The 16,910-nt window shown below is 44.4% G+C and overlaps 1 protein-coding gene across 1 annotated transcript in view; it reads left to right on the top strand.

Annotated features, from left to right (window-relative positions):
* The window catches only part of Slc12a8 (solute carrier family 12 member 8), a 113,172-nt gene that overhangs the window by 67,161 nt on the left and 29,101 nt on the right, over positions 1 to 16,910 (top strand). The window contains exon 7 of the mRNA XM_048346800.1: positions 11,969 to 12,611. Within this exon, the coding sequence (XP_048202757.1) occupies positions 11,969 to 12,611 (643 nt within the window). The remainder of the gene's footprint in view (positions 1 to 11,968; positions 12,612 to 16,910) is intronic.

Below are 16,910 nucleotides of genomic sequence, written 5' to 3'. Positions count from 1 at the left end.
ATGTTTATCACAAATGCAAAATACCAAGTACCTCAGGAACCCTGGGACATGCAGACTAGCAGACTAAAACCAAAGAGAACAAACATCCCCAAAGTAGCTCTGTTAAAATTGGGAGATCCCCAGGAGTCTGTCCTAATTCTCCCCAGACTTCACAGTGGCGATTTCATGCATCCATCCGAGAGGGACCTTGAGAGCCCATGATGCAGCTGTGCGCGGGGAGAGGTCCAGGCTAAGGAGGGTCACCTGCCACCAGCCCAGCTAAAATGTCTTCTGCTCCTGTCAGGGGCACAGTGCTGCCTCTCAGGTGGTAAAGGAGCTTTTGCCTCTTTATCCAGCGAGAAATAGAAGCTGACTGAAAGTTGAGGTGCTGGCTGCTCAGTGGCATAGGGAGGGTGTTAGAAAAAAATGTGTCTCTGTGGACGTGTGAATGGAGGAAGCTAGTAACCATTGAGGCAATGCCTCATTCATACTCCTGGGCTTATAGGGTTTCAGGATGTCTTTCCCCAGTAATATCCAGGGACCACAGGAATTAGATGAGTCCCTTGCCAGTAATTGTTGAGCAAACTCTTCAAGAGAAGGAAGCAAGCTCGGCACAGGTGGCTCACACCTGTGATCCTAGCTACTCAGGAGGCTGAGATCTGCAGATTGTGGTTCAAAGTCAGCCCAAAGAAGAAAAGTCCATGGGACTTTTTATCTCCAATTAACCACCAGAAAATGGGAAGCAAAGCTGTGGTTCAAAGTGGTAGAGTGCTAGAGAGCTCAGGAACAGCTCCCAGGCCCTGAGTTCAAGCCCTGTGACTAACAATAGAGAGAGAGAGAGAGAGAGAGAGAGAGAGAGAGAGAGAGAGAGAGAGACAGAGAGACAGAGAGACAGAGAGACAGAGAGACAGACAGAGACAAGACAGAGAGAGACAGAGAGAGAGGGAGAGAAGTACTGAGTGGTGGTAGAGTCCCTCAGTGGCTGAAGCTCAAATTAGAAGCTGACAAAAATACCAAGAGCAAGATATATATATATATATATATATGTACATATACGTACATATATATATACACACACACACACACACACATACATGTTTCTTTTCATCAGTAATTACTGGGGGAGGAAGAAAGTCGTATTGTTTGTACCATATAAAATTTTGGGAAGATAGCTATCTGCCATGGTGCAAAACAGTGTACGACACATCTCATTTTTTTTTTTTTGAGAACTGTTGACACACATCTGCTCAGATAAATTCTCACTTTTCCCTCCAGCAGCCCAGTTAGCAAGTTTTCAGTATGATTCAAACAAGGAAATGGCTGAGTTCTGTGAGGCCTGGGAGCACAGCTGTGAGCTGCACTGCTGTATCTGCAATGCCTGCCTTGTGTCTTGTGGATGAAAGACCTGGAGCAGAAAGAAAGCAAGAAAGGAAGAGGGCTGCAGGTGGGAGAGGGCTGGACTATAAAAGGTCTGTGATTTATCTACATGTAAAGGCCAACATCTCATCTATTTTGCCGAAAACGGATAGAGTAGGTTTTTTGTTTTACTGGCACTGTGGCTTGAACTCAGGACCTGGGTACTGTCCCTTAGCTTTTTCGCTCAAGGCTGGTGTTCTGCCACTTGAACTACGCCTTCACTTTTAGCTTTTTAACAGTTCATTGGAAATAAGAGTCTCATGGACTTTTCTGCCCAGGCTGGCATTGAACCATGGTCCTCACATCTCAGCCTTCTTAGTAGGTGAGATTACAGGCACAGGGCTGGGAATGTGGCTTAGTGGTAGAGTGCTTGCCTAGCATGCATGAAGCCCTGGGTTCGATTCCTCAGCACCACATACACAGAAATAGCCAGAAGTTGTGCTTGTGGCTCAAGTGGCAGAGTGCTAGCCTTGAGCAAAAAGAAGCCAGGGACAGTGCTTAGGCCCTGAGTTCAAGTCCCAGGACTGACAAAAAAAATTACAGGCATGAGCTACCACTTGTGCCTAGACAGTGAATAATAGGTTTGCATTAAAAAAAAAGTAAGTGTACAGGCCATTCTAAGTACAGTTGATAAAGTAACATAAACAGATCCCTATATTTGGGCACTCCCCTGTGACCCTATCCCAGTTGACATTTTAATTAAGAAGACAGAAACAAAGGCTGCAGACACCATGATAGTTTGTCTAACACAGAGAGCTTAGAGCACAGTAAACGGTGAGGCTTCATTAATTCCAGACTCCATGCGCGGTGCTATGGAGCAGGACAGGGTGTGCAACTCCAGCCCTTCAGGGGCTCTGCATGCTCTGCATGCCATGCCACAGGGAGAAAATCCCAAGACACTGCTGACCACAACATCAGGGGTAACATCAGGGGCGGTGAGCTTCTTGCAGTAACAACATGGTATGTGAAAGAGGAGGAAAAGTCTGACAGGGAAGAAGAGAGACAGGTGAGGTACACTGGAGATAAGAACAAGAGAACACATTTAAAGGAAGGCAGTCCACGCTGAATTCAACACAAGCTGGGCTCTGTGGTGGCCCCAAGTGGTGTCTGTCAAGCCAGTGATCTTCCCAAGACTCCCTCCCACCCCCATTTAATATTCAGAAGCCCAAAGATCCCTGTTACTTTGCAGCCATGATAAGCCACATGGCTGAGGCCAGCCCACAAGTCAAAGTGTAGTGGAGACAAAAAGCCAGTGGGAGTCTTCCACAGGGTGGCAGGGGTGCCTGTAATACTCTGTCCCCCTGCTCCTGATGAAGAGCTGCCTGTGTCTCAGGTTTGGTCTGCCCTTCTTCAAGCCTCATCTTTTAGCCTCCCTGTGATTCTGTGTCCTAAAACCATATATATTTTTTTCTTGGAGAGATGTTTTCTGAACAGTAATCCTGATTGATGCAGTCAAATTATTTTGGTGATCATTTATGAGCCAGGAAAAAGACCTTGCCAGGGGCTTATGTTCTGTGTGTGCTTGACCTAGATCTGATACATTGCTGAGAAGACAAAACCAAAAGAAAATGAGGTGAGGAGAACCTCCATCAAGAAATGACAAAGCTGGAAGTTTCCTCTAACCTGGTTGTTACAGTTGGACACATAAGCACGTGGAACACACAATTCTGGCCTCTGTGCCTAAAGTTAGGTAGAATGAAGTAGGTATCACCAATAATGGGGAACACAGAGAGGCTTCCCCACGGGTAGGGATGAGCTCTGGCTCAGCTTGGAAGAGCTGCATGGAGAGCAGATGGATCCTTGGCAAGTTGACACCAAAGAAGGATGGCTCTTCCTTCTCTTGTTCGTCTGTAGTGCCTGGGAACCAAATGGGTCCCAGATTCTGTTCAGTCATTCATCCATTCATTCGTCATTTATATCTGTACTGGGCACCAAGAACAGTAAGGTGAACAGGACAAATAGGCTTGCTGAAATGAAGCCTGCAACAGTGTGATCCGTATTATCCTAACTTCATGTGGGGGTGCTGGGGATACCATAGGTGCGAGGGTGATTGAGGGTGCTGTCATGGCAGAGATAAGGTTCATGCTGAATCTTGATCCCCAGTGAGGAACTGCATAGACAATGAGTAGATTAGAAGGTTTGGACAGAGGGCCCCAGCCATTAGAAGGGGTGCTGACCAATGACTGTGTGAAGAGTGTGGGGCTAGAACAGCCATGGACTGCGCAGGCCCGTGTATTAGACCCTAAGGGAGCTGTAGGGGTGTTTGCAGCATGGACATTGGCATGGAGCTGTCACTTTGGCAGGGACCAAGGATGGAATTGAGGAGAATGCGCATGGATGCAGGAGGCCACTTGGTGTTGTGGTTGGCCAGTGGTTCTCAGTGGGGTTCGCAGCCGCTTGGTATCACCTGGGAGCTTACTGTAGATCCATTTTCTCAGGCTTTTCCACAAACCTTCGGAATCTGAAACACTAAGGATGGGGCCCCAAAATTTGAGAAGCCCTGTAGATAAATGTGATGTTGGGTCAACTTAAGAACTGTTGGGCTGGGGATATAGCCTAGTGGCAAGAGTGCTTGCCTTGTATACATGAAGTCCTGGGTTCAACTCCCCAGTTCCACATACACAGAAAATGGCCAGAAGTGGCGCTGTGGCTCAAGTGGTAGAGTGCTAGCCTTGAGCAAAAAGAAGCCAGGGACAGTGCTCAGGCCCTGAGTCCAAGCCACAGGACTGGCCAAAAAAAAAAAAAAAAAAAAAGAACTCCTGTGTGGTCCAAAGAAGGCATGGTAGTGGACCAACGTAAAATAGTGGAATGAGGTGGAGGAGGGAATGGGAAATCTTGTTCAGAGTGGATTCTAGGGGAGGTCATATACACATATGTGGTGTGTGGGTGAGTGGGTAGCTTACACCTGTAATCCTAGCTACTCAGGAGGTTGAGATCTGAGGATCAAGATTCAAAGCCAGTCCAGGCAGAAAAGTCCCTGTGGGACTTTCATCTCCAATTAACTACTCAATCACCAGAAGTGGCAGTGTGGCTCAAAGTGGTAGAGTACTAGCCTTGAACAAAAGAACTCAGACACAGCACCCAGGCCCTAAGTTCAAACTCTGTGACAGACAAACAAAACAAAACAAAAAACCAAGGTTGATTAGTGAATAACTGTGTTATCAGCCTTCAGTCACTACAACAACATTCCTGAGGCAATTAATTTATAGAGTAAGGTTTTCTTTTTGCTTAAAGCTTGATGGGTTTCAGTCCATGATTGGGCAGAATCATTTGCCTCCCATAGGGATGCCAAAGAGAAATGACCAGAAGTGTTGTAGAGCAAAATTGCTCACCTTATGTCCCCAAGAAGCAAAAGAAAGAGAGAGACTGGGTGGGAAGTCCTATAATCCCCTTTGAAGCCACGTCCCCAGTAACCTGAAGACCTCCCCCTAGATTCCAACTCCTAAAGATCTCACCCCAGTAAAGCCTCCCTGGGGACCAAACCTTTAACACACGAGGACCTGAGGGATATTTAGAGTTCAGCCTATAGCAATGATGAAACTTCTTTTTCGCATAGGTGTCCCTAGTGGGCTTCCTGTTCCTTTTGGGCTTGTACATCTCATCCCTGGCCTCCTGTATGGGGGGACTCTATGGAGCCCCCCGGATCCTGCAGTGCATTGCTCAGGAGAAAGTGATTCCTGCACTTGCCAGTCTGGGGCAAGGGGTGAGTGACTATGTATCTGTCTATCTAGCATCTATCTCTTTATTTATTGAGAAACATAAGCCCCTTTCTGATTAAAGCCTCTGGTCCAGCACACTGCATAGGACAAAGGGAAGTGCAGAGGTCATTTTTGTAGCCACTAGGTCCTTTGACGAGCTTAGGCCCAACCTGGGGGTCAGGGGTGGGGGATTAAATGAAGCCTGCTCTGGAACAGGAGTGTCTTGGATGTTGAGCAACAGTGAAATGGAGCTGCTCGTCCTTTAGCAAAGACAAATTCTGGATCCCCTGAGTTTATCATAGAGTAAAGAATCTCTGGCCCTCACAGCTCTAACTCCTGCTCCAGGCTCACTGTGCCTGGCAGGGCTCTACCTAAGGATTATCCCCACCCTGGCTCCAGGCTCCCTGTGAGCCATCATCCCAGTGAACCATAAATGTTACTGAGTAGCTTGGTTGTATCATGGCTGGGACAAAAATCTAAGGAAAAATTCCTAAAACCTAGGGAATGACAAAAGAGAAATACACAGAGAATCCCATTTCCCTTTCAGGAGTGTCAGAGGGTCAACAATACTGAAATACATTGCAGCTGTGAAATGAAGATAGCAAAATAAAATTCACTTACAGCCTGGGGTGAGGAAAGGGGGGTGTCAATCTGATCAAAATAGATGCTCATGTGTAATGCCACAGTGAAACTCCTTTGAATAATCAGCGTACACTAAAAACAAACAATGACGGTCAGCAATGTAAGCCAGGCTCTGTCTAGGGTGTGGGTACTACTAGGAGGGAGGAGGGCAAATGGAGAGGGTGAAGGAGATGGTTATGGCCAAAATACTTTATGCGCATGAGTGAAGGGGAAACAAGGAAGCTTGTTGAAACTGGTTTGCAAAGGGGGTTCCAGTTTCAAAACAAAATTTTAAAAGGGCCTGGAGTATAGCTTAGTACAAGAGCACTTACTGATCATTTGAAAGACACTAATCTAAAAAACCAGAATTAAATAAAACATGAAGTAAATTGCCAGGTGCCTGCAATCCTAGTGATTCAAGAGGCTAAGAACTAAGGATGGAGATTTGAAGCCAGCCTGGGCAGAAAAAAACATGACTCTTATCTCCTTAACCAAATAAAAAGCCAGAAGTAGAGATGTGGCTACCAGTGATAAGTGTAAGCCTCGCATGAACAAGCTGAGATGATGAGGCCCCAGTACTGGCACGCGAGCGCGCGCGCGCGCACACACACACACACACACACACACACACTATAAATGTATAAAATATACATATATATGAAATATGTGAAACAACGTATTAAAATACTTGATTTTCTGTAGACAGCACTACTTCTAGACAGAGCCCAAAAGGTCCTGCTTTCTAGGTGTGGAAGACTTTTTGTCTGGAGGCATGGTTTGGTTTAACAGGTTATTGGCTTGGTTTGCAAAGGCAAGTCTTTAGACACAGAACATGTGGGACCCTTTCATACTCTTGCTGGTGAATACTTGGGAAATGAACAGCTCATTGTCAAATGTAACTTTTTGTCTATCAAATGTAACTTTTTGTAGTGAGAAATGGCACCTCAAGTTACTGAGATTTTTATTCCTTTAAAATTTATCACCTTAGCTGGGTGCTGGTGACTTAGAAGGCTGAGGTCTGAGGATCACTGTTCAAAGCCAATTAACCACTAGAAAATTGGAATTGGCATTGTGGCTCAAGTGGTAGAGCACTAGCCTTAAGCTGAAGTGCTCAGAGTCCAGTGCCAGGCCCAGGGTTCAAGCCCACAACTGACAAAAAAAAAATTACCTTAGTTTTTGAGACAAGGGTCTCTTGTGTGCTGGGATTACAGCCATGTGCTACCACAATCAACTTTGCATTCCTTTTATTGTGAATTTAGTTAAACATCTTTTACTCTTTTTAAGACTATTTGTATTTTTTTCCTGTAATTAATAGAGTCGTTGTCTTTTCAATTGCTGGAATTGTTAGGAAGATTAACTCCTTGTTATATGTCTTATGAATATTTCTCCTAGCTTGTCATTTGTCTTTTAACTTTGGGAACCATTGTTCCCCCAAGTCTTTTGTGTTTTTTTTTTTGGTGCAAGACTGGGATTCCAACTCTTCATCTGACACTGTTTCTCACTGGCTGATGCTGAACAGGCGATACATGAACCATGATCCTCAGATTAGCCTCCTGAGTAGCTAGGATTACAGGCTTGAGCCACCAGTGCCTGGCTACAATTTAGTTTTATTAGTACTTTTTTTTTTTTGGTGCAGGAAAAGAAGAAACTTTAAAAATAATTGAGGTTATTCAATATATGGAAAAGGGCATACCAATCAGTTGAAAAAATTTCAGAATAACTATGATGTGAACACAGGCCTGGAGTCTCCACTCAGGAGCCCTGTCTGGCCCTAGACACCACTTCCTAGCAACTCTCAGAGAACCTTTCCTTTCCCTCCCACAGGCCCAGAGATCATAATCTGCTGCTTCAGCTTTGGGGGTTTTCTAGGAGTCCACAGACTTTCTGCAAAGCATCAGGCAGTACATACTTAGGGATTGCAGGCCTGTGATCTCTGACACTACTGGGCTCTGCTGTTGTAACTCAGAAGTTTTCACCGGCAACACCCATTGCTTTATTCATGAACCCAAATGTAAATACCATGTAATTCTCAGGAGTCATCAAAAATTCTTTTGATCCCCAGTTGCTTAAAAATGTAAAGCCATTCTTAGCTCATGACACATAAAAGCACTCGTATTTGGCCCAGGGGCCATCGTGTGCAACCCTTTCCTTGGCGCCTATCTCTGCATCCCTTAAACAAAATATTGCCTGTTTTTGAACTTTAAACACTGGTTGAGTTTCCCCTATCTAAAATATGTGGATCCTGAGTGTCTCACATTTAACTTTTTATATTTTGGATTCTTTTCTTATACATAATGAGATATCCTAGGGATGGGATCCAAATACGAACATGAAATTCATTTCTGTTTCATATACAATCTTATTTAAATTAGCCTGAAGGTAACTTCATGCAAGGTTCTCCATAATTTCACACATGAGAAACTTTTCATGGTGTGGGATTTTCCACTTGCCATACATTGATATGACTCACAAAGTCATATCACAAAGATAAAAACTCACAAAGTGTCAGATCTGGGAGCCTTTCAGATTCAGAATATTGCCCTGCAGACACTTAGGCTGTGAAGAGAAATGCATGCACACTTCTGTGTATGTGATGTTGGCTCCTGCGTGTGCAGTTCTCACTCACCCTTCTGTTGGTGAGAGTCCCTACTTTGCTTTGAAGCTGAGGCCTGATTAAGTTAGTCTTTAGGAGTTTCATGGCTGTGTGGTAAGCATCGTGTACCAGCTGTGACCAGACATCCTCTAGCCTGCTCCATTAGGGGACTTGCTAAATTAGAAGGAGTATGTACCTATTTATTAGATAATTTCAGATTCTTTTTCTTTCTTTCTTTTTTTTTTTTTTTTTTTTGCCAGTCCTGGGCCTTGGACTCAGGGCCTGAGCACTCACTGTCCTTGGCTTCTTTTTGCTCAAGGCTAGCACTCTGCCACTTGAGTCACAGTGCCACTTCTGGCCATTTTCTGTATATGTGGTGCTGGGGAATAGAACCCAGGGCTTCAAGTATACAAGGCAAGCGCTCTTGCCACTAGGCCATATCCCCAGCCCTTCAGATTCTTTTTCTAAATGCAATTCTACTGTTATGATTAAGGTAGTGCATGGAAGGGTTATAATTCTATGAGTTAGGTAGTGAGTACAATTCTTCTTGGGCAATATCACCTCTTCCTTTGCTTTCCTCCTGTTTCCCTTGCTGTTCCTGACCACGAGTTGCAAAGTTCATTTTATACATGGTGTATATTAAATACCATGACTACATTGGTTCACACAGATTCTTTTTTTTTTTTTTTTTAAGGTAGTTACCCTGATTTACTTTCCTATTGGCAGTGGATAAGACTTCCTGATCTTCTGCATTTTGCCAACACTGGATATTATCATACTAAAATTTGTACCAATCTGGTGGATGTCTCATGGTGTCTCACTATCATATTTATTTATTCATTTATTTCGTGCTGGTACTCAGGGCCTCTATCACTGGAGCCACAGCTCCACTTTCAGTTGTTGTGTTGTTTTGCCAGTCCTGGGGCTTGGGACTCAGGGCCTGAGCACTGTCCCTGAGCTTCTTCTTGCTCCAGGCTAGCACTCTACCTCTGGAGCCACAGCACCACTTCAAGCCTTTTCTGTTTATGTGGTTCTGAGGAATCAAACCCAGGCCTTCATGTATGCTAGGCACTCTACTGCTAAGCCACACTCCCAGCCCTCCACTTTCAGTTTTTCAGTGGGCAACTGGAAATTATACTCTCACAGACTTTCCTGCCCAGGCTAGCAATTTTCAGATCTGAGCCTCTGAGTAGCTAGGATTACAGCTGTGAGCCACTGGTGCCTGGCTATGGTTCACAATAATTTGTATTTCTCTAGTTACTATATCTCTAATAACTTTATCTTTTCAAGTATTTAATGGTCTTTTTTTGCAAAGTACTTGTCCGAATCATTTACTTATTTTGTTTAGGGCCTGTCTTTTTCCAATTATTTTGTATGATCATTTGTATAGTTTAGATATCTTTTGTCCATTATATGTACTGAAAATGCCTTTTCCTATTCTGTGGCTAATCTTTTCATTTGGCGGGGGTGGGGGTGAGCACTGTCTTCCGGCAAAGAGAAGTTTATGTTAGTATCACTTCACAAACCGTCCTTATCAAGTAGAATGCTAGCCTTGAGCCAAAAAAAAAAAAAAAAAAAAAAAAAAAGGAGGCTGGGGATATGGCCTAGTGGCAAGAGTGCTTGCCTCATATACATGAGGCCCTGGGTTCAATTCCCCAGCACCACATATACAGAAAATGGCCAGAAGTGGCGCTGTGGCTCAAGTGGCAGAGTGCTAGCCTTGAGCAAAAAGAAGCCAGGGACAGTGTTCAGGCCCTGAGTCCAAGCCCCAGGACTGGCCAAAAAGAAAAAGAAAAAAGAAGTAGCCAGGGACAGTACTCAGGCCCTGAGTCCAAGCCCCAGGACTGGCAAAAAAAAATAAAAAAATTGGGAGTTGTCAATATAAAGCTGGTTTTGAACATAGATGGAGAAGAGAAGGGAAATGGGGCTGGATCTCAGGCTGCACCTTAGAGGTGGTGTTCAAGGGCATGGGGGACCCAGCGATGGGGATTGAGAAGGGGCAGAGTGAGGCAAGCAACTGAGCCACACTAGCTAAGGAAAGTCTTCCATAGAAGAGGGGTGACAGCTAGGTCAAATGTCATCCTTGGGACAAAAAGATAGGACTTTGAAGTGAATATTGTCAGATTTAGGGATTGTGTCTTCATGGTTTCTAGAAGTGGCAGTTGTTTTGTTTTTGTTGTTGTTGGTCATGGGCTTGAACTCAGGACCTGGGCACTATCCTGAGCTCTTTTGTTCAAGGCTAGTGCTCTACCACATTGAACCACAGTGCCAATGTTCCAGTCTTCAGGTGGTTAATTGGAGATAAGAGCCTCATAGCTTTTCCTGCCCAGCTGGCTTTGAACCATGATCCTCAGATCTCAGCCTCCTGAGTAGCTAGGATTACAGCCACTGGTACCCACCTGGCAAATTCATTTTTTCCCCCTACTCTTTCCATCCAAAGGTCAGCCATCCCCCTTTCCACAAAGACCAGGTAGGTGAGTACGCACAGGAGTCTGTGCAGGTGTGCACTTTATTTTTTTGGCCCAGGTACTGGAGCTTGAACTCATGACCTGGGTGCTGTCCTTTAGTTTTAATACTTAAGGCTGGTACTCTACAACTTGAGCCACAACTCCACTTCTGGTTTTTTCAGTGATAAATCAGACAAGAGTTTCTTTGGGGTTGAGAATGTGGCTTAGTGGTAGAGTGCTTGCCTAGCATGCATGAAGCCCTGGGTTTGATTACTCAGTACCACATAAACAGAAGAAGTCGGAAGTGGCACTGTGGCTCAAGTGGTAGAGTGCTAACCTTGAGCAAAAAGAAGCCAGGGACAGTGCTCAGTCCCTGAGTTTAAGCCCCAGGACTGGAAAAAAAAAAACCAAAAAAGAATTTCTTTGGGATTTGTCTGTTTGGGTTGGCTTTTAACCATGATTTGGATCTCAGCCTACTGAGTAGCTAGGAATACAGACCTGAGCCACCAGCACTGGCAGGTGTGCAAGTTTATTATCAGACCCTCCCCCCCCCAGCCCAGTGATTTTTGTTATACTTTCCAAGCTCTACCATTTTGTATATATGTGAGGTAGGGAATCAACTCTGCATCTATTTGATTTCCAAGGCTGGTATGCAAACACAGTCAAAGACAAAAGGAGAAACTATTTGGGAAGTCAAAGCTCTCCAGAGGTGCCCATGTTGATAGTTATAAATACAGCCACCACGTGTGGCCTCTGAGGAGGCTCTGTGTGTCATGCTGTGCTAGCTTGTTAGGTGCTCTCATGTGACCCTGTGTGCTGGGCATCATTATCTCAAGTGTACAGATGAACAGCACATGGGAAAAAGTGGCTGAGACATTCATTATGTTTAGTTTTTTTTTTTTTTTTTTTTTTTTTTTTTTTTTTTTTTTTTTGCCAGTCCTGGGGCTTGGATGCAGGGCCTGAGCACTGTCCCTGGTTTCTTTTTGCTCAAGGCTAGCACTCTGCCACTTGAGCCACAGTGCCACATCTGGCTTTTTCTATATATGTGGTGCTGAGGAATCGAACCCAGGGCTTCATGCATACGAGGCAAGCACTCTTGCCACTAAGCCATATTCCCAGCCCCTGCATTTAGTTTTCTATCAAATATACTCTTAATTTTCAGAAATATTTCTTCTGAAATGTCATAGCCCTGCATATTACTTTTGTTTCTGCAGAGAGGGCCAAATAAAACACCTGTAGCAGCCATCTGCCTGAGCAGCGTGGTGACCTTGGCCTTTGTCCTTGTGGGTCAGGTAAATGCTCTAGCGCCCATTGTCACTGTCATCTTCATGATGACATACATAGCAGTGGACTACTCTTACTTCTCCCTGTCCATGTGTCACTGCCACTCCCCTCCAGTACCAGAGCCGGGGCTCAGAGAGAACTCAGAGCAAGTCCACTGCTCTGAGCAGCTGCTGTTGGAGAAAGCTCCTAGCTCTGGCTTTGAGGGCCCTGCCAGAAGTGTCTCGGAGGGCACTCTGCTCGAATTCACCAAGGACATGGATCAGCTCCTCCAGCTGACCAGAAAACTTGAGAGTAGCCAGTCTAGGCTCGGAGAGGATAACAGGACCCCAGAGAATCAGAAGAGGAAAAGCAAGAAGGCCACCAAGCAAACCCTACAAGAAAGCTTCCTCTTGGATATCGAGTCCTCTCCTTCCTTCCCTATGGAGAACTCCAATGGGTCACCCACTGCCTCTTGGGAAGGGTGGAAGCCCTACCAGAACAAGCAGATTGCCAGGAGTGAAGGAACTCGTCCTGAAGGAGCACCCAGGCAGCAGCCTGACCCTTTGCTGTGCAGCCAGCCCGGGGCGAGGGGAGGTGAGTACTTTGGAATCAATCACACTGTCTAGTTTCAGTGGCCCCTGATTGCCTCACTTACCTAATCAAATCGTGCTCTTATTTCAGAGGCCATCACATTCTTTAGTCCTGGATCGTGTGTGTGTGTGTGTGTGTGTGTGTGTGTGTGTGTGTGTGTGTGTGTATGTGTGAGAGAGAGAGAGAGAAAGATAGAGAGAGAGAGTGTGTGTGTGTGGGGGGGGGGTGTGGTCCTAAGGTCTCAAACTCAGGGCCTCGGCCCTGTTCCTGAGCTTTTTTTGTTCAAGGCTAGCACTCTACTACTTGAGCCACAGGGTCACTTCAGGTTTTGGTGCTTAAGTAAGAGTTCAAAATGTCAAGTTCTTTGCTGCCTGAGATGGCTTCAAACTGCAATCCTCAGATCTCAGCCTCTGAAGTAGTTAGAATTACAGGCATGAGCCACTGGTGCCAGCAAGTCCTGGAATGTTTTGTTGTTGTTGATCATAAACGTAGAGGGTGAAAAAATTGTACAACTCAGTTTATAACACATACACAAACACATATGCATTTGTCATGCTTTTAGTTCTTTTGACTAGATAACCAGGAGTAGAATGGCTGGATCATATAATAATTCTATTTTCAATTTTTTGAGCATGTATGGAAATATCACACTGAAGTCCCCTCATGTTACAAATGTATACTAAAACATCAGTGGCTTATGCCTATAATCCTAGCTGCTCAGGAGGCTGGGGTCTGAGGATCTCAGTTCAAAAGCAGTCTGGGCAGACAAATCCAAGAGACTCTTTATCTTCAAATAACCAACAAAATACAGAAGTAGAGGAATGGCTCAAGTGGTAGAACATCAGTTATGAGTGAAAAAGCCAAGTGAGAGTGCTAGGCCTTGAGTTCAAACCTAGTGCTGGCACAAAATAAAATAATAAAATTAAGGAAAAACTTTGAGGAACTCCCATATTGTTTTCTGTAGTGGTTATACCATTAAACACTGCTATCATCACTACTATTTATTTGATAAGTCCCTTAAAGAGTAAATCAGCTAATGGTAGATTCTGACCAAGGCCTGCTCTTTCTCCTTGAATTATTTTATACTGTTTTGTTTTTCTGAAGTACACATAGCATCTTTCTAAGAAAGGAAAAAGAAGTATATGTTTTGAGTCTTTTGAGTTCTGAAAATTTCTAGTTGTTTTAATTTCTTGACTTGTTTTCCTGCTGTCATATAAAATCAGCCCCTTTGAGCTCATTCTTCACTGTGGAGAACTTTGGCACACTCATCTCACACCAGGAGAGCCTTTGAATAAGGTCTGATCCTTGCTTTTTATCTCTGAAAGTTTTCAGGTCATCTTCTTTTTGTAGCCATTATAATGGCTTACTTAGTTTGTCCTTTTATTCAGAAATTCTCACCTCCTTTAGTTCTGGGATTTTGGTTGTTGTTGGTCTCAGTTAAAGTAATCATACAACTCATTTCATGACATGTTGCTGTTGCTTATTCAAAAGGTATTTTGACTCCTTTTTCTTTTCCCTCCTTCCCCCTCTCTCTCTCTCTCTCTCTCTCTCTCTCTTTGTCTGTTTATTTGTTTGTTTCATGTGTGTTGCTGGTACTGGGGCTTGAACTCAGGACCTAGGCACTGTCCCTGGGCTTTTTCCACTCAAGGTTGGTTCTCTGCCATTTGAGCCACACCTCCACTTCCAGCATCTTATTGGTTAATCAGAGATAAGAGTCTCACAGACTTTCTTGCTCAGGCTGGCTTTAAACCACAATCCTCAGATCTCAGCCTTCTGAGTAGCTAAGATCATAGACAAGAGCCACCAACAGCCAGCTTTCTATTGATTTTGTAATGCTGCTACTTTCCCATGAATAAGACCTTTACTTTTTTTTTTTTTTTTTGCCAGTCCTGGGCCTTGGACTCAGGGCCTGACCACTGTCCCTGGCCTCTTTTTGCTCAAGGCTAGCACTCTGCCACTTGAACCACAGCGCCACTTCTGGCCATTTTCTATATATGTGGTGCTGGGGAATCGAACCCAGGGCTTCATGTATACGAGGCAAGCACTCTTGCCACTAGGCCTTATCCCCAGCCCACTTTTTTTTTGTTTTGTTTTGTTATTGAGACAAGCTCTCCCTTCCTTTGTAGCTCAGTCAACACTGTTGTCTGTCCATCCACCATGCCTTATTTCTTCCTTTTCTTCATATGTGGGTTTATGCCTTTTGTGACTTCTCAGGGGGTTTTCAGGAGAACTACATGGTCAGATTGCCATCTTGGATGAAGTGCTTACTTCCCAGGTGCCCAGTGTTAGAACCACTAGAGCCGTTGTTGACCATTCCTTTTCTCCCTGCCTTGGCCTCTACCTCAGAACAAACCTTCATCATCTCTGTTTCAAACTACGAGCCCACCCACCTCCAGACTCCCCCCACCTCACTCCCCTCTCCACTGCCCACTGAATGATCTTCCTTCTTACCCAGAAGCCCTTGCTGGAATTAATACCCACCATCTAAAGTCCAGACCCTGTGTGCTATGCAAAGTTTCTCACCATCCAGCCCCACTGTTTCCTGCCACCTCACAGTGCCATGCACTGTGCCCAGAACAGTGCCCTAAACATACCAAGTTCTGGTCCTACCTGTCTTTGAGAGCTTGGTTGGAGGTTCTAGAAGGCCAGCGCAGCTATTCGTATACCCTTGACTGAAGACCATTCCTCCTCTATCTGGGATGGTCGTCCTCTTCAACCCAGCAAGCACGCAGCTTCAGGAGGGATGCACTTGGAGTGGTGAGGGAGGAAGGGAGACACCTGCCTAGCCAGCCAGATCAGCCGAATCACCCCTGGCAATCCATGGGGTGACATGTCACAGCCAGATCACCCTCTCATCCATGGTCCTACTTGTCTTTGCATATCCTGCCCCATCTCCTCAGACTGGCCTTGCCTCTTCCTCCTTTCTCTATTTGGAAAAGTCTGACATTTAAAAGTTTGCCTCTCCTGAGGATTCCATGTTTCTTCCGCTGTGCAACCGTAACATCTCATGCTAGTAGTATCAACTATTATCAACTTGTTTTTACACTGAAATCATATTTGTCTGCAGCCCTATTCATCTGCCTCAAAGGAAAATAAATGTTAGTTCTATCCCTTTGTTACTAGATTGCCCCAGGTCACAAAGTATCCTTTATATCTTCTTTCGTTACATTATGCCTACTCAGTATTCAGAAAGCAGCCAGCAGCCAGCAAAGCCCAGTTCAATAGATATGGCCAAAAACCTGAAACATGAGTCCATAAAGTGACTAGAAAGAGTTAAACTATTACAAGAACCTAATCTTCCACAATCCAAATGTCATTGAATGATAAGAATTGAATCACAATGAATAAATATTCTTGAAAGCAAATAGATTAAAAAATAATTTGAGTCTCTATACCTTAGGTACACATGTTTGTTATTTATAATGGCTGTGTGTGAGAGAGATTTCTGCCTATTGTGGATCTCATGAAAGATAAAATAGGGATCTGATTAAATAGAAATAAGAAACATTTGTAAACCACAGTATCACAGAAGGAAACAATTATTCTGACAAACACAACTGATAAAAGCATACCTTTGAAAACATATTATATATTTTAAACATGAAGGTCAAACTCCAGATTCTTCCAAAAAGAGCTTGGGAGACATGCAGACACCATTTACATTTGAAAAGATCAGTGCTTAGACTTCATGCATGCAAACTTAACACTCTCTCTCTCTTTCCCTCCCTCCCTCCCTCCTTCTCTCCCTTCCTCCCTCCCTCCCTCCCTCTCTCCCTCCCTCCCTCCTTCTTTCCCTTCCTCCTTCCCTCCTTCTCTCCCTTCCTCCCTCCCTCCTTCTCTCCCTTCCTTCCTCGTTTCCTCCCTCCCTCCTTCTTTCCTACTGAAGAATGAGCCCAGGGCCTGATGCTGATACTTGCTAGGCAGGTGCCCTTGGATCTCTGCCTCTCAAATAGCTAGGATTATAGGTTTAAGTGCTATGCCCAGCTACCAACTTTTATATTTAAAGCATATATTGTTAATAGCTAAAATTAGTCATCCTTTGTTATGTCTTATGTGGCTTACACATTTTATATGGATTAGTTTTCTCCTAAACCCAGAGTTAAGCATTAGACTTTTACAGATCATAAAGGTTTAGAGAGGTTGGACACTTGCTCAGGATAGAATTTAAACAGGGTTTCTCTGGCTTGAGAATGTGCACTCTTAACCTCAGTGTAAAATGTATTCTACTTGGTGTGAGTAGCTGTTATGAACTGGGCCATGGTATTGACTAAATGAACATAAGCTATCTTTAAGATATCATTG

This window comes from Perognathus longimembris, chromosome 5, assembly GCF_023159225.1.
Source record: "Perognathus longimembris pacificus isolate PPM17 chromosome 5, ASM2315922v1, whole genome shotgun sequence".
NCBI classification, from domain to species: Eukaryota; Metazoa; Chordata; class Mammalia; order Rodentia; family Heteromyidae; genus Perognathus; species Perognathus longimembris.
The sequence above is the reverse complement of the archived record's forward strand: the minus strand, read 5'-3'. Positions and strand labels throughout refer to the sequence as shown.